At 35.5% G+C, this 18608-nt stretch overlaps 1 protein-coding gene across 3 annotated transcripts; it reads left to right on the top strand.

Annotated features, from left to right (window-relative positions):
• The first annotated feature begins 54 nt into the window (after positions 1–54).
• Positions 55–17804, top strand: TRMT10A (tRNA methyltransferase 10A). Of its 3 annotated transcripts, XM_036279581.1 has the most exons (8): positions 55–161; positions 7798–7994; positions 8867–9029; positions 10257–10328; positions 11860–11934; positions 14239–14388; positions 16168–16273; positions 17455–17800. In XM_036279581.1, the coding sequence occupies exons 2-8, from the start codon at positions 7810–7812 to the stop codon at positions 17718–17720; spliced, it is 1017 nt and encodes a 338-aa protein (XP_036135474.1). In that variant the 5' UTR covers positions 55–161; positions 7798–7809; the 3' UTR covers positions 17721–17800. The 3 variants fall into 3 exon arrangements, with proteins under 3 accessions (XP_036135474.1, XP_036135467.1, XP_036135458.1); XM_036279574.1 differs by lacking the exon at positions 55–161 and having other exon boundaries at positions 8867–9020; positions 17455–17804; XM_036279565.1 differs by lacking the exon at positions 55–161 and having other exon boundaries at positions 17455–17801.
• Positions 17805–18608: the final 804 nt, after the last annotated feature.

The raw sequence follows: 18608 nt of genomic DNA, 5'->3' as shown, positions 1-18608 counted from the left end.
TACATGACGTAAGGCGTAACCGCCGAAGCCTCTGACGTGCAGCTTCCATCCCTGCCTCTGGGAGTTGAAGTTTCCGAAGGAGGACTCGTGAGTGGTATGAAGGCCACTCCAAAAACGCTTTCTGCGCGTGCTCTCTGGTTCCCCGCAAACTCCTCAGCTCGGTAAGTCCCCTGCAGAGGCTAGCCCTCGCCTACCCTTTGGTATTGTCGGTCCACAAAAAGGGCGCTCAGCCAATGCCGCCCTCGATTAGCAATAAGGGCTTCCGGGGAAGAGAGGGAGGCTGTGGAAATGGCAGCCGCGACCCTCTTCCCGAAGGAAGTGACGTCAGGTAAAATGCGCCTCCGCGGCCCGCCAAGAAGCTTCCTGATTGGCTGGTTTAGAATGCGTCCGTCGGCGTGTGCCCTAGAGGGGAGAGTGGGACGAGTCTCTGTCTTCCCACGGTGGGGCGGCAGCTGTCGATGTCTGTTTGGGGGTCGGGATCCGGGCCCTAGTTTGTGAAGAGTGTGAGTTTTCAAAGACCGAAGGGAGAGGGAAACCTTGAGTCTGAAGGGTCGGGAAACGAGTTATGGTTTTGCCACTGAGACTAGAGACAGTGGGCAAGTCGCTTTACTTGAAACCTCCTTATGTCGTGGCCCCGAGGAGAGGCGGACGTAGCGGAGCGTCCCGCAGTGCAGAGAGCACAGTTGTTGCAGGTGCTTTGAGGTCCCATCGTGGCAAGCTCAGGACGATTTTAAGAAGAGCGGGATGTTACTTGATTTCACTGAAATATTTTAAGTGTTAAAATTCGGGCATTTTTGTAGAGATATAAAGAGAATAGCAACAGATGATTTTCTCACTTCTTGGTTTTTAAATCCGCCCCTCTCTTCCCATCCCTGCCCAGTCCTCCGCCCAAGGGGCCAGACAGCTGAACCAAGCTCTTTTGCTACTGTAGGTTTGGCCGGCGCGTTTTAAAAATCTATTCCTTCCCTGTCACCTTCAGATCATTTAATTCCATTCTGCAGTTATTTCAACATTCTTTTGGATCTTCCTGGAAGGGAATCTGTGGCATAATTTATGAAGACTGTTTATTTTAGCCCAATCAATAAAATCCATGAGTTGTGTTTTTTTTGTTTTTTTTTTAATTTTTCTTTGGCCATTCACTGACTTCTTTTTTTAAAAGTGTGTTCTTCCTGCCGAAATCTGCGTTAAGAAGTGGAAATACAAGAAATATTGAAACACTTTTTTGTGTATACATCTCACACCAAATGGCCTTAGACATATTTATCCAGTTCTTAGACTTATAAGACCACCTGACAACCTACTTTGTGACTAAATGAACCATTTTTAAAAATTCTGTGCTAACCGAAATTTCACGCAAATATTTCTATGATTGCTACAACACACTGTTCATAAATATTTGTGGCACGTGGTTAATGAATGAAAATGTACTGTGAGAGTGTCACTGCATGTAAGGGAGGAACACAAAACTTTGCCATGGAGCTTGTAAACTGGTCAACACTAAAATTAGAAAGCAAGTATACCTAGTAAATATTCTTATGTTTTGCTTAACATGTATTCTGAAAAAGCTAGTACATAGTGGACTGCTTATTGTAGGTTAGGTGGTGGGAGTTGGTACATATCCTTGTATGTACAGTGTGCTGTAAGCAATAATATGTAGGATCTCAAGCCAGCATTGTTTTTGTTATATTCTGTGCCTCAATGTATCTAGCTTATTCAAAGCTTTAAAAAATTCACTTACTGCAGTGCATTTTCTTAATTGGAAAGAGAGCTTTAAAAATGATAATGACATTGACTAGCATATGATCTTGCAATATATTTGACAAGGTGTTTGTAACATTACTATGCAGTGATAGGCCACGTTAAATTCAACTCAGACTTCTTAGATAGGAAAGGCGAAAGCTCCCCCTGGTGTACGTGAGTTGTAAAATATTGCTATAATGTGCTTTTAAAATTTTTCTTACAGAGCCAGTCAACAGTTTTTGAACATGATAGAGAACTAGTAAAAATGATGTCAGTGATAATGGATATAGTCTCTCTTAAAATGTTAATTATTGTTTCATAAAGAGAGCATTTTGTTTCCTGTGAATTTTAACTGTGTTTTTAAGTTTGCATGTTTCGCTTAATGGGCAGGTTTAGCTTATGTTTTCTCCACCTTACATTGTTTTGGATACATGCATTGCTGACTTTTATTTAATGTACTACCTCTGGAAAGGAAGTAAAATAAAAGTGATCCTGGAGATCCTAATATTTATATTAATTTTTTCTTCTAATTTTCAGGCTTAACTGAGTTGCTCTGTCTCTGTTTTTTTTTTTTTTTTTTTAATCCTGGCCTGAGAATATTTTCCATTTATCCTTAGACAGAATGGGAGGAAGGGAAGAAGAAGGGAGAGAGAGACATCGATGTGAAAGAGACACATCGGCTGGTTGCCTCCTGCATGACCCAGACCAGGGCCAGGGACCGAACCGCAACCAAGGTATGTGCCCTTGTCTGGAATCGAACCTGAGACTCACTGGTCTGCGGGCTGACGGATCTAACCACTGAGCCAAACCAGCCAAGGCTATCTCTGTTCTTAAATTGAATGCTTACTTTATTTTCCAGCTTTAAAAAAAAATGGTTAATGAATATACTCAAGATTAAACATTTATCTCTATCTTTTTTGCCTCTATTTCTCTCATTTTGTAATTCAGGTCTTTTAACTGCTGTGCCATTTTTTTTTTTTTTTAATTTTATTTCTTTGTCAGAATTGAGTCAGATAGTCGGGATGTCTTCTAATCAATTACCTCTTGGACTCCAGGAAATCTGGAGTTAGTCTTATCTATTGAAATTTTTATATCTTCATTTCTTGGTTTCCAAATGGGTTCTTTTTCATGGATTCCTTTTTGTCTTTGTTATGCCTGCTTTTGTGTCCCAATTTCCTCTTTTGTTTTTATGGCTCTTACTCGTTATAGTCTCCGAAAGATTTCAACCAAACTTATTTATTTTATTTTTTATCCTCACCCAAGGACATTTTTTTTATTTTTTGTTCAGATAGAGTGGGAGGGAGAGAAGGAGAGAGAACATTGACATAAAAGGGACATTGAGTGGCTGCCACCTGCACGACCAACCAGGGCCGGGGACAAACTGCAACCGAGGTACGTGCCCTTAGCAGGAACCAAACCCGGATCTCTCTGGACTGCGGGCCGACACTAAGTGCTGAGCCAAACCGGCCAGAGCCTAACCAAACTTATTTTAAAGCCATTTTCATATCACCCTATTAGTTTCAATTTATATAGAATGAATTTATTCCTGATTGTTGATTTTGTTTTTATTTTTACTTTTTTTTTTTTGTAATTTTGCTTTGCAGATTAATCTTGAATGGAATTAGCATTTCCTCTTTGCAAACCACTTGTTTAGTACTGATTTTGTGGTAGCTCTTGCTCATGGCCTTCAGTCCACAGTAGAGTTTATACAGATGATTCAGAATTCTAATCATGTAGTGTTTGTTATAAGTTCATATGTCACCGCAGTGGCTTGGCCCAGGTTGTAGCACAGAGGCTATGTCTGCTGCCTTCAGGTTTCCCCTAATTACTCAGTTTCCTATAAGCCAGTCTCATTTTCCCTGTTTTCAGGCTTTTTTCATGAAGGAGCCCCACTCCCAACACTAGGTTAAAGGTTCATCTTAAACTATCTCCCATCTCTCTCCTACCTTCTGTCTTTTGTTATTATTATTCTCCCTACTTTAAAGCTAGGGAAACTCCCAGTTGCCTTTGCACAGCAGACCTAGCAGGAACAGTGTGCATTCTAGTTCTTATTTTTGGTTTTGAGAGAGGCTATATTGCTGGAGAAATGAATGTCCCTGTCACTGGTGAGATTGGGATTCTTGCAGTATCTTGAGAAAATGAATTTTCTAAGACTCACACCAGAGAATGAGATGTGGTAAAAAGCTTTATTTTCATGGAGTTAAACTCCTTGGGTTGTAAAGTCCCAGTTCCCTTACTCCAGTCCTGGAAAGGGGGCAGTTGTAGATTCAGCAGAGCTAGAAGCAAGGCCAGTGTGCAGGGTTTCTGTTCCATGTGAAGCTGAGTCTGATGTATCAGGCATCAGGCTACTTCAGTCCATTAGTCCATCGTGTGGGTGCCACGTAGCTGTGAGCCATGTGGACGAAGGCAGGGGAGCATGCCCTCTGCAGTAGGAGAGCCAAGAGCGCAAGAGGGTCAAGAGCCAAGAGCACCAAGAGAGGGAACTTTCTTTGTTTAGGAACTTATGTATCTCAGATTTTGCACCATTGCAGTGGCCATGCATGTTCTGGCCACTGACTTATTCCCAGATGTGACTGACAGGTAAGTATACTCCTACATCACCCAGACCTAACTGGACATGCATCTAGACTGCCTTTGTCCAATCCTTTTCCCCACTGATCTGTGAGGAACAGACTTGGAGAATGTTAACTGCAGTTTCCTGGCAAAATTAATGGCATGCCTATATTATCTAATCCTCCCTTTTGCTCCTCTCCTGTTATTTACTAACCAGATTATTAACTGTATCAGCTATACCTTTTTTATTTTTTCCGTTTTATATTTTATCTACTATTGTCATGTATTTCAAGACTGGGAGGCAGGGTGCCTCAAAACATGAACTTTAGGCAGTCCCCTCTAGGACATCTGTCCCAGTTTCTTGGTTCACTAGCATATGAATAAAACTGGAGCTATTTTTTTCTTCTTATCTTTCAGTGACACAAATTTCGGAGCCCTCCAACAGTAAGGTTGAAACAACATAACTCTTTTATGTTCTTCGGAAACCCTTATTTTCTAAATAAGATTTTGGATTCTTGGGAGATAGAGTTAAATCTGGGTTTGAATCTTAACTACATTATTTCATTTGTCTATTCATCCAACAAGTATTTTGTGGTAAATTAGTTCTAGCTGCCTTTTTTCTTAGGAATTATTGAGTAGCTTTGTAATTTGGAGCAAGCTATTTAACCTCACTGTGCCTTCTTCCTTTGTAAAGTAGGCATAATACTGTCCACCTCATAGGGTTGGTTTTAAGGATTAAAATTAAATAATATATTTTATTAAGCACAGTAAGAATTAATGTTTGCTATTATTACTATTTTCATTATTAATTTTTTAATACAGTTTTTCTTTATTGATTTTAAAGAGAGAGGAGAGAGAGAGAAACATTGATGAGAGAACATCGATTGGCCGCCTCCTGCATGCCCCTCAATGGGGGCTGGGCCCACAACCTGGGCATGTGCCCTGACTGGGAATTGAACTGGTAACCTCTTGGTGCACGGGTCAGTGCTCAAGCACTGAGCCATACCAGCCGGGCCTATTTTCATTATTTAAAAAAAATTCTTTGTAATATGTTCACTCATTTATTTCTCCAATATATAATAAGTAGCTAAGTGCCAGGCAACATGTTAGTACTGACAATATAATGCAAAAGCAGCCATCATCCCTGACCATGTAGAGTTTTCAGTGTAGAGTCATACAGGTGACTTGTCATACCTAGAAGGTGTTCCTGTAAACTAAGGATACTCTTTGGTTAGTGGTTTAAGGAAAATGTGAATTCTTACTTGGATTACTAGATGATTCTTTCTCCTTCTTAGTAATTTTGTGACCTGGTAAAATGCCAGGGTTTTTGCTGTAGCTCCCAAAGCACATCTTAAAATTTCTTGTCTCTCAGTCAAAATTTGGTAAACTTTCCAAATGTGCTCAGTTATCCCCATATGTCGTATTACAACATTACTCTTTTAAAGGAAACGAGAACCATATAATAAAACTGCTGCTTAAATTATGTTCTGCAAAGGTTTTGTCCTTTCATTATCTGAATTGTGGGGCTTTTTTCTTTTTTCGTTTAGATGTTAGCTTCTCTGCACAGACTTCTTAGCTGTTTCTGTAAGTGGGAGGAATCATACAATTTTCTTTCAGGCCATTAGAATATTTGCAAGCTTCATGCTTAGTCTTTGGTAGGAATAAATAATAAATACATTTTAAGCTTTGATGTTAATAATCTATTAAAGAGAAATCTCAGTATTTCTAGCCCCTTTCACTAATGTGAAGGGAAGTTCAGTTCTAGGCAATAGATATAAAGATGTGGGTGGTTAAATCCAAATAAAGATGTTTGAGATGGCCCTAAGCATCACACAACTGATTACAGAATCAACTTAAGTATTTGTGTTTTAGCCATGACTAAAGTGGAATATTTACAATTATATATTTACAATGAAATATATGGAGGAGGACAACCAGGTTTGTTTTCTGCACTATCCCAACTATACAGATCTATAGCATATTTTTTGTCAAAAACCAATTATGGGTGTACACCCAGAAAATGAAAGTAAGCTTTCTCTCATATTTAGGCATTAAAGACAACTAAAAAAAGTGCTTTTCATCTCTTTTTAAAAAATAATATTTTTATATTATAAAACAATATATAAAATTTAGAAAATGCAGAATACCATGGGTAAGAATTAAGCATGTTTGTGTATATACTTTTAAAAACAAAATTGGATGTAATGTATATATTTCTTGTTTTTATTTTCTTATCTAACATAACCATTTTTCTTTATCACTAAATAAATTTGGGAAACATGATTTTTACTGGCTGCTTAGTATTCCCAGCCATTGTCATAGATAACCTGATTTATTTAATCCCTTTCGCTGACTTTCAAGTAGTTTCTAATTTTTCATCATTAAAAATAACACTGCAGTACATACAGTGGTTCTCCCCTTGCTCCCAATCCACTGTTTTGATTTCCATGGTTTCTGTTACCTTTGGTCAACCAGTCTAAAAATATTAAATGGGAAAATTCAGAATTAAACAATTCATAAGTTTTAAATTGCACACTGTTCTGAATAGTGTGATAAAATCTAAGGCCTTCCTGATCCATCTCACCCGGAATGTGAATCATCCCTTTGTCCAGCGTATTCTTGCTGTTTACCCAACCATTAGTCACTTAACACCTCAGTTATCAGAGAGAAAAATAAACCATATTCACATAACTTTTATTATACTGTATTGTAATACTTGTTTTATTTTACTAGTTATTGTTAATTCCATTATATAACATTTAGAAATGCTGATATTTATAAATATTATAAGTATAATATAAACATAAATATAATATGAATATATAATGCCTACAAATTATAAATTAAATTTTGTATGTATGTATAGGAAAACATAGTATATATAGGGTTCAGTACTATCTGTTTTTTGGGCATCTACTGTGGATCTTAGAATGTATCCACTGCAAATAAGGGGGGACTACTGTATACCATTTTGCATTAATTTTGTGTATATTTCTGATTCATTTACAGGATTTATTCTAAGGAAATAAATTACTGAGTCAAGGGTATCAATATATTAAAGCTCTTGAAACAGATCTGTGTAGCCTTCTGGAAAAATTGTGCCATGACTACCAATAGAATATGAAAGCACATGGTCTTTGCCAGTAAATTACATATTATTGTCTAACTTTTCATTTTTTATTTACTCCTCATCTGAGGATATGTTTATTGATTTTTAGAGAGAGAGAGAGAGAAAGATAAATTGAAAGAGAGAAACATCAATTGGTTGCCTCCTGTACACTCTGATCAGGATCGAACCCACAACCTAGGTATGTGCCCTGACCAGAATCAAACCTGCAACCTTTTGGTATGTGGGACCCTCCAGCCAACTGAGCCACCTGGCCAGGGCTAAATTTTCATTATTCATTTCTGATATGGTTTAATTTTAATCACATATATTGGACATTTGGTGTTTACTCTTTTGTATGAATCATCTATGTCAAAAGTTGCTTTTCAATTTTTCAGAGGCATCAAATAATGTCATCTGAAATGTTGCCAGCATTTTTTGAGACTTCTAATGTTGAAATAAAGCAAGACTTAAGTGAAGATCAAGAGGAGAGCCAGAAGCCAAGATTAGGTGAAGAGTTTGAACCAATATCTAAACGACAAATGAAGAAACTAATAAAGCAGAAACAATGGGAAGAACAACGAGAACTTCGCAAGTATGTTTCAAAATGCGTATATTCTACCCCTATTAAATATTGAATGTTAGACCTTTCATAGTTTTTTAGCGCATTAAAGTTGTGTTAATTAAAACTGGGACTGTATATTGTTAGCTAACAGTCAGTTTGGCTGTTAAAACTTTATTTTGAATTATTATTTTAGCAGTGTTAATGAATTTACACTGCACACTTTTTCTCACCCAAAATCTATTGTGAGTAGCAGCACAATTTCTGAAATAACTGACTTAGAAAGGGTATATAAGTAGCATCCTTGTCCTAGATGTGGCACGAAAATAACCACCTCAGAAAGATCAAATTTGGGCCTAACATTGATTTTTCTAGAACTGTTGCAGGTTTTGTTGAGAACAGAAGCCGAAGTTGTTACTGTATATATAATGCTAAAATTTACTGGGAGAAAATAAACTCCAGTTGATGTAGATAAGGAAAAAAAAGTATATGAGTTTTTTTCACTAACAATTTTACTTTGCTTTTTCATATAAATGTTGCTTGAAAATCATGTAGGGAAGAATGATAAAAGTAAAATTTATCACAACTCTCAAATTAAGTATTTATAAAAAGTTTTCTTATTATAGTATGATACCAATAATAAATGAATTTATTAGTAGTATAGTTCGGATTTATGTAAAGGGCATTATATTGTTTTTTACAAACCCATTTTCTTCCTTTCTAAAACTTTTAGATGGACTATGTAAAATTGCTGCTGTTTAACCAATTTTGATCCACGGAAGTGGTGATTTTATGTAGTTCAGCCTGCTGAGCACAAAAAGTAATTGTTTCTTTGTCTACTTAGAAGAGTTGTAAATATCTGAATATAAATAACAATAAAAAATTATTTCAATTACTAATTTTAGACAAAAGCGGAAGGAAAAACGCAAGAGAAAGCAATTAGAGCGACAGTGTCAGCTGGAATCAAACTCAGATGGAAATGATAGAAAACGTATTCGAAGAGATGTTGTTCACAGCACACTTCGCCTTATCATTGACTGCAGTTTCGACAGCTTGATGGTATTAAAGGTATCATGAGTGATTGTCAGAAAAATCCTGTAGGTAAACTAGGCTAAATAATTCTTGCTTTAATATGTAATTAATATCACTTCCATATAAATTTATGTACTAGCCCTGGCCGGTTTGGCTCAGCGGTTAGAGCGTCGGCCTGCGGTCCGGAGAGACCCGGGTTCGGTTCCCGCTAAGGGCGCGTACCTCGGCTGCAGTTTGTCCCCGGCCCTGGTTGGTTGTGCGGGTGGCAGCCACTCGATGTGTTCCTTTCACATCGATGTTTCTCTCTCTCTCTCTCTCTCTCTCTGTTACTCTCTCTCCCTCCCATTCTACCTGAACAAAAAATGGAAAAATGTCCTCGGAAGCATCTTAAATCAGGTTTTTCAAACTCTGTAGCCCCTAAGTTAAACTAGATTATAAATTCCTTTTATGTGTATGTATATATGTTGACAGAAGGAGAGACAAACACAATGATTAGATTATAAAATTCAGTAGCTACCCATTAATCATAAAGATCAGTGAGTGTTTTTATTTGTCCTAATCAAAATTAAGAAAATAAGAAATATGCCCGGCTGGTATGGCTGGTTGGTTGGGCATCGTCCCATGCACCAGGAAGTCACCGGTTTGAGTCATAGGCAAGGCACATGCCAGCATTGTGGGCTTGATCCCTAGTGGCTGGCGTGCAGGAGGCAGCTACTTGACGTTTCTCTTTCATCAATGTTTCCATCTCTCTCTCCCTTTCCCTTCCTCTAAAATCAATAAAAACATTTAAAAAGAAAAGAAGAAATATGATTGTCTTAATAGAATTAATTCTTATTTAATAGTTTGAGAAGTCTGGTTGTTTAAACAATGCCAGTGAAGAGAACATGCTTTAATTAGTTTCCAAGTCATTGGTAATAGTAATAGTATAGTAATAGGAAAATAGTAATAGTAATAGTATGGCTCTAAGAGTTTTTTTTTCCCTTTTGTTAACTCTTAAGAAGAGTAAATGTTTTAATGAACTAGCATTTTAAGTGGATACAAATTATGAGAAAATGGTTCACTTACAGAGTATTGAATTTATAGTAAGTATTTTGTTAGTTATATAAGGAAGTTGAATGGAAATTATTAGAAAGGACTTGTATTTTAAAAGAAAAAAAATGTACCTGTCTAGTCATTCCTTTTCCTTATTCTGTCCCACTAAGAATGTAGAATTGCCATAGATGACTTTGCAAATGCTACTTTAAAAATTGCACTCTTTTATAGGACATTAAGAAACTTCATAAGCAGATTCAACGATGTTATGCAGAAAATCGACGGGCACTGCATCCTGTACAGGTGTGTTTGAGAGATTTAAAACAGACTGTGTCTTGCCCTGGCCGGTTTGGCTCAGCAGTTAGAGCATCGGCCTGCGGTCCGGAGAGACCCGGGTTCGGTTCCCGCTGAGGGCACGTACCTTGGTTGCAGTTTGTCCCCAGTCCTGGTTGGGTCGTGTGGGTGGCAACCACTCAATGTATCGCTTTCACGTCGATGTTTCTCTCTCTCTCTCTCCCTCTCACTGTATCTGAACAAAAATATCGAAAAATGTCCTCGGGTGAGGATAAAAAAAAAAACAAAACAGACTGTGTCTGACCTGGCTGGTTTGGCTCAGCGGTTAGAGCATTGACCCACATACCCAGGTTTGGTTCCCGCTAAGGACACTTACCTTGGTTGCAGTTTGTCTCTGGCCCCAGTTGGGGGTGTGTGGGTGGCAACCAGTTGATGTGTCTCTCTCACATTGATGTTTCTGTCTTTCTCTTCCCCTTTTTCTCCCTCCTGCTCTATCTGCCAAAAAGAAAAAGTCCTCAGGTGAAGATAAAAAAATAAAAATAAAAAAATAAAACAGACTGTGGTTTCTTATATTTTCCTTGTTACAAGAGTCTTACAGATAATCCTCCTGAGAGAACAAAATGTCTGTTTGAAACAGGTTTTCTACAAAGATAGTAAAATATTTTAAAACATTTTTTCAAATATATTGTTCTCAGACACTGCCTAGTCATCATCAGTCTTGCACACATTGACTTACTCATTTCTGCGAAGCTGAACATCTTCATTAAAGGATATACACATATTTTCATACTAGTTTCTTAGCTCTCATTCCTTCCATTCTGAGGAGTAGGGGGAACTGATGTGTGCTGTGTTGTGTGATGTGTGCTGTGTTACCTATTGTAAATTTATTCTACTTAAATGATTCTGAGTCACTGATAATTTTGAAAAGTACTTCCTTAGCTAGAGCGAAGGAATGCTTTGTGAGACTACCTGCCTGCTATTAGGAGTTGCCTGCTATTTGAATTCTAGGTGACCTAATTAACACTGGCTCACTGATGTTGAGAACTAGAAATTCTTAATATATTTTTGGTTAGATATTGTGTTATCAAGTGATAGTAAGTTTATATTTTTACATTTTATATTTTTCTCATCTTTGTTTAGACTCGAAATAGTGTCAGGTTTTATAATCAAAGAATTATGGAGGCTGGATTGGTTAAAAAAAAAAAAACCATGGCGGCAAAAGAAAGGGAATTGAAACTTGACATGGGAGCAGGGAGTTTGTAGAGCAGTGATCATTGAGGGAAAGGCAGATTACAGCTGCTTGAAAAGATGAGATGAAAATGTAGATGGAATAAGGAAGTTAGTGGGTTACGAAATACACAAAATATGTCAGTTCTACCACAAATTTATTCTTACACTTTTTAAAGCATGCCAAAATTTATTTTTTTCTAGAATGAAAATGTTTTGTGTTTCATTGATCATATTATTGTATGAGGGAAATAAAATATTGTACTTTAATAGTCATTTGCTCTCTCTTTCTGTGCCTGTGAATCTCTATCAGTTTTACTTGACAAGCCATGGAGGCCAGTTGAAAAAGAACATGGATGAAAATGACAAAGGATGGATCAACTGGAAGGTAATTAAAGTAGATTAACTTTCCCATAATTCCAAGTAGTTTTAAGCTTGAAGGTCTACATTTTTTTTTTACCTAAGTTCTACATAATGTTAATAAATACAGGAGTCACCAGTCTCCAAACCCTGAGTATCACCGTTCCTAAGTTTAAGGGTAATAATGGGAGAGGCTAAAGAGACGGAGATGTCTATTTGCACTTGCTATTTTGCCTCTAACCTCAAAACATATATTTTTTTAAATGAAAAATTTTAAAGGTGTTTATTCAGTCTCTACCTAGCAAACTGGCTGTGCATTATTTATAAGGGTGAAGTCACTTTAAAATTTGAAAATGTACTTGCATTGTTTCTTCTAAATCTGTGCTCTCCCATGTTCACATGTAGCTGTTGAACTGTTGAAATGTGATTGGTTTGAATTGAGATGTGCTATAAATGTGAATATACATTGGATTTCAAAGACTTAGTACCAAAAAAATCTCCTTGAAATGTAAAAAGTATTATATTTTGAAATGATAACATTTTGGGTATATTGTGTTGAATGCAATATATTATTGAAATTAATTTCACTTATTTCTTTCCCCTTTTTAAAAAAATCTGGCTACCAGAAGATTTAAAATGACATATGTGGCTCACTTTTTTTATAGGACCAAACCATTCTCAGTCATTTGCAAAAATGACTAATAGATTGGCATTAGTACCAATCTGTGAGGAATCCTTCCTGTTCAGAGAAGTACTGGGTTTTTTCTGTACTTTTCTTTCTCAAAGCCCATTCTTACCATGACAAATGTTTCCTCTTACACTAACTAATCCCATAGTGACTACATTTATTTTATTAATAGCCTATAGTGTAAAACATTTTTAAAGGCTTTTTAAAGTTTTACAGTACAATATATTTACCAAGTTTTATGATCATGCCAATTTTCTTAAGAAATTATGTATAAAGTTCGAGTAGCCATACTTTCATTATTTTTTGGCTTGTTAAATTTATTATTTATACCATCAGCTTTCCAGAGAAACACAAGTTCACTGGTCTCTAATTTTAAGTCCCTCTTGGGGCCTTTATTAAGCGTAGGGGCCAAAATTATGATATAATAATTTCCAGAAAAGTGGCTGTTGACTAATTGGTAGGTTATACATTTTAGGTGAGGCAAATCCTGCTTCATTTTTGGTTTCCTTAAAAAATCACCAGTTGAATGTTATCTGAGCTTGGTGATGTATTTTATTTTATTGATACAGTTTGCAAAATTCTGACTGCCAACTCTTGTTTGGTTTTGTACCTCTGACCCAACAGTTTTGATGAAGAAGATTTCAAACGTGTATCTTTGTAGGAATGGATGCACGGAATTTATAAATCTATAATCCACTCCCTTTTGATGATTCATGTAGATGGAGAGGAAGTAATTGGACAAGGCATTATTTAGCCAGAAAACAATGTGAACACCACAGCTTCTCACTCTCTACATGTACACAATGGAATACTATGCAGCTGTAAGAAAGATCTCTTATCCTTTCAAATGGCATGGAAGGACCTGGAGAGTATTATGCTAAGTGAAACAAGCCAAGCAGAGAAAGACAAATATCACATGATCTTATTTGCGGAATATAATGAACTAAACAAACTGCTTTGCGGAATATAATGAACTAAACAAACTGCTGAACAAAATTAACCCAGAGACATAGAGGTGGGGTACAGACTGACAGGCCTCAGAGGAGAGGGGGTTTGTGGGGGAAGAGATAAACCACAGAACTTACATGCATGTATGTATGCATGACCAATGAACATAGACAACAAAGCTGGAGATGGGGCTGGGTGGGAAGGGGAGGAGGGTGTCAATGGGGGAAAAATGAGAAACATCTGTAACAAAAACAAATTAATAAATTTAAAAAAAGGAAACAATGTGAGCAAATATGTGACAAAATGGGTTTGTTTTGTTGGAGCAGAGATAAAGTTAAATGGTAGGCTAGTGCCATATTCAGGAAAGAGTTACTAAGTTAGGGAGTTTCAAGTTTATCCTACAGGTGAAGATAAAACATTTAAAGTGGTGTTTTTTAAAAATGAGTTTGCCTTTAGTGTATGGAAGTAAATGGGAGGGATCTGAGGCTAGAGACTGGGAAATAGCAGTAAGAGGCCACTTAAATAATTGAGGTGTGAGGTGATAAGGAGTTAAAGTAGTGTAGGTTATAAATAATGCACTGTAACAACATTCTTCTAGACTTCCTTTCTTATGATTTACTTCCTTTCAAAATGATTATTAACCAATTTTCACAAAATCCTATTAGTTAATAACATCTGTCCCAATGTGTCTTAAAGGATATCCACATTAAACCAGAACACTATAGTGAATTCATAAAGAAAGAAGACCTGATTTATCTTACGTCAGATTCACCTAATGTACTGAAGGAATTAGATGAATCAAAGGCTTATGTGATTGGAGGATTAGTAGATCACAATCATCACAAGGTACTAAGTTTTTATTTTTACTTTTGCTTGTACTTAAAATTGATATATTAGTTTTCTCAATAGTAAAAATAATACTTCTTGACAGTAGCAACAATACTGATGATAGCTGATCTCTATTGAGGGCCTGCTAAGCAAAGCATTTCATATACAAGGTGGGGCAAAATTAGGTTTACAGTTGTTTGTATGGAAAATAATATAATAATTAATAATACAAGAAAAAACTTGCACACACTCACATCTGTAAACCTACTTTTGCCTCATCCTGTATATTAATATGCTTAATCCTCACTATAAATCAGTGAGGTCAGTGCCATTATTATGTACATTTACAGCTGAGGAACTGGAGGCCTAGAGAAACTAAGTCTAAGATCAATAGTAGTAGGTGGTAAAGCAGATATTTGAAACCTGGCAGATTGTTCTGGAGCCAGATGCTTAAATGATATGCTGTATTGATAGCAGATGCTGCTACTAATCAATTTCTAGGCCACTGGTAAAATTTATAACAAAACTGATAAATTTATAACTTATATATGTGATTTTCATGGGATGTATTTTCTGTTTTCTCATATTTCTACTTTTGTCTCTTTTCACCTTCTTATTCTCATTTGAATGAAAAATTACAGAAATAGAGTTTCTAACAGAAAACATCATTTTTTACTTTGCAATATGTTAAATTCAACCCAACTAAAGAAAAACCATGTTTACTAAGTGTCTAAGGAAATATTGTCAGCAGTATAATACAAATTCATTATTCTTGTACAGCACCACTATGCAGTAGAACTTTCTCCAAAGTTGGACATATTTATATCATTCTCTCCAGTGTGGTAGCCCTCTGGCTGTTGAGTGCATGAAATGTATATAGTATAATTGAGAAACAGAATTTTAAAATATTGTAATCAATTTAAATTTAAGTAGTCACGTGTGACTCTACTTGGACAGTGCATCTCTGTAGCATCAAAGGACATTTTATCAGAATGATCTTTAGCCTTTTTATTGTTTTCTTAGTGGAAATATTATATTTTGTTATTTATGTAGAACCAAATTTTTATCTTTGTTGTGTCTTTGAACTAAAAAAAAATTGTTTTCAAAAGCACCTGCCTCAATCATTATTAATTATTTGTCCCTAAAATATGCAAACTACGGTTCAAAAATTAAGTTCTTTCTGTCTTTTGACTATTTCAGTTCTAGTTACACCCAGGGTTTAAGGATTTTAATTTTGAGGAGAAAGAAAATTCATACTCTATTCTTTTGACAGAAAGGGAAAAATTAAATTTATAGACCATTTACACTTTTTTCAATTCAACTTTTCATAGGATTTGTTTTTGTCATTTGTACCTGTTAGTGTTATATAACTAAAACAATTTTATCTCTGTTTCTTTTGTATTCATGGGAAGAATGATGGTACTTCTAGGAAATCCGTTTGAGTATTTTAAGCTAAGAGAAAGGCAGTGTGCAATGGTGGGAAGGTATTTGAGCCAGGAGGCATGAGCCAAGTGTTTTCTGTGGTTCTGCCACTGAGGAACTTTGTGACAGAGTAGGGAACATAATGTCTTTAGTTTCCTCACTTTTAAATTGGTTAAAACAAATACCTAAACATTCTGACTATCCTCATTGTCAAGAGAATATTTCCAAATTAGCAGCTAAACACAGACACACACAAACACACATACTTCAGATAATATTCTTTGAACTAAAGTCTTTTCCTAAAAGTGATTTATTCTGTCATTGACTTTAAAACAATTTAATGTTCTAGTTCAAGTTATAGTGTCTTTGTTTTAGGGATTCACATATAAACAAGCATCAGATCATGGAATTGATCATGCACAGCTCCCCCTTGGAAATTTTGTGAAGATGAATAGTAGAAAAGTTTTGGCAATTAATCATGGTAAGCTATAAGGGGATAAGGTGAAAATATATCTGAGTGAACATTGTGAAAAGTAACATTACATTTATGTTTGGAGAAATAGAAAATATATACCTTGCTGGAGACAAAATTATACAATGTAATGATTTATAATTTGTTTGAAAATAGACATAATACATGCATATTTTAGAAAAATTTGAAAATTCATAAAAACAAAGAAAAATAAATAAGCTATAATTTTACTACCCAGAGATACTTGGTATCAACTTTTTGGTGTATGTTCTTCCAGTTCTTTTCCTATGCATATATAATATTATTTATAACAATTGGATTCTTACTCTATTACATAAAATATTATAAATCTGGGTGTTTTCCCCATTTATAATTATATTTTTCCATGTCAATTAATTATTGTTAATGGCTATGTAGTATTTCATTATCTGAATATATAATGTAACCATTCTCTTGTTGATGATTTTTTTTTTTAACTATTGTAAATAACATTGTAATAGATATTCTTAGACCCTAAGTATTTGCCTGGAGTTTTTTTAGTAGAGATTTTTGTTGGTACACAACTGTTTATTGAGCTCTTTTTATGTGCTAAGAACTTTCTCTTTAGTATGCTCTAGGGAGTTATAGAAATGTATTTGCTGATTCAAGGACTGAACTTCCTCTAAGACCTTTGATAGACTGTGGAAATTACTTTTCTATGAAGTAATCCAAATTAACCCTTCAGCAACGTAATAATCATAGTACTTTGGAGACAGTATTAAATTTTAACTCCAATGTGGGAAAAAAAAGCAGTCAAGATGCTCCCCAGGCCCTTTATAGGACAGATAGAAGAAATTTAGGTTAATCCTAACCTTTTGATTTATTTTTTTAGTTTTATGATAGCACATGAAGGATAAAGAAGTGAAAGGGAGGAAGCAAAAAGATTCTCTGTCTATGATTATTATTGACAAAGAACAATGGTAAACTTCTGAGTGCTTAAGAACTGAATTGAGGAAGAACTAAAGAAAACGTAACAGGAGAGCTTTGGGGCGAATTGGCTCTGATAGCTAATAGGGGAAGAAAGTGATAAGAACAAAGTAATTATTAGAATATACTAGCACTCTTAACACAAAGGCAATGCATTTTAAAATACGTATGCAACACTGTGATGAACTTGGCTAAGAAATGTATACAGTTTGTCTTTGTTTCAGTGTTTGAGATTATTCTGGAATACCTGGAAACAAGAGACTGGCAAGAAGCTTTTTTTACTGTCTTACCCCAAAGGAAAGGAGCTGTTCCCACAGACAAAGTATGTGAAAGTTCTTCACAAGACAAGAAGTCTGCCGGGGTTGAAGGTGGATTTGACAGTGATTCCAGTGACGAAGAAACGAGCAGAAATGAACTAGATTCACCACACGAAGAAGAAAAGCAGGATAAAGAAAACAGCACTGAATCTGCAGTGAACTCAGTACCATAGTAGTCACCTGGGTTGGTTGGTTTCTTGTTTTTATGTTGTCGTTTTTTTTGGTTAAGGAAAAACTAGGAGAAAATGAGGTGCTTCAAAGAATATTCAAACTGGAAGAAAATTTTATTTTCTCACTTCTGTTGTGACTTTTTAAAACTTATACAGCAGATAAAAAAGTTCTTGTAAGAAAGCACTTTTTGTTTTTGCATAAGATTCAAACATGTAATAAAAAAATAGTTTTCTAAGCCTTAAGTAAGAGTTTTTGAGGATTTTACTTTAATAGTAAACCATTCTGTTATTTACTGGGTTGTATTCTTTAGAATGTGCCTTTTGATCCTTTAGTTTTCTTATTTTATGTTTATATCAATGTCTTTCTGATTTATTGCCTACTTTTTTGTGGAGGCAGATATTCATAAATTCCCTGTAAGTTTACCAGCATTTTCAGTATGAGAGGTTTTATATTTGCAGCTTTTATGTTCAATTTAATAACTTCAAAGGAACATAGTGATTTTAGGAAGAAGTATCAGCTTGATAAACTCAGCAATTTATTTTTTTGGACTATGGATCTGTCTCCATTTCTCCTTTTGATGCCTTTTGGTGGTTCTGATGCAATCACTGAAGAGTTAAACTGTTTAATATATTTTTTACTTTTTAATATATTTTCTTAAACAATGGCGGTAAATTATTTCAATTACAAAGTTTAATTTTTCAGGCTAGATTATTTTAAAAGGCTCTTCAAGGATCAGTTTTATCTTTACCTAAAAAAAAAAAAAGAAAAGAAAAGGAATAGCTCTCAACAACTATCTTTTCATTGCATACATACTTTCATTTTTAAAAAAACATCTGCCCTGGCTGGTGTGGCTCAGTGGTTGAGCGTCATCCTATGGACTGAGAGGTCCC

Source organism: Molossus molossus, unplaced genomic scaffold, assembly GCF_014108415.1.
Source record: "Molossus molossus isolate mMolMol1 unplaced genomic scaffold, mMolMol1.p scaffold_m16_p_1, whole genome shotgun sequence".
NCBI lineage: Eukaryota > Metazoa > Chordata > Mammalia > Chiroptera > Molossidae > Molossus > Molossus molossus.
The sequence above is the reverse complement of the archived record's forward strand: the minus strand, read 5'-3'. Positions and strand labels throughout refer to the sequence as shown.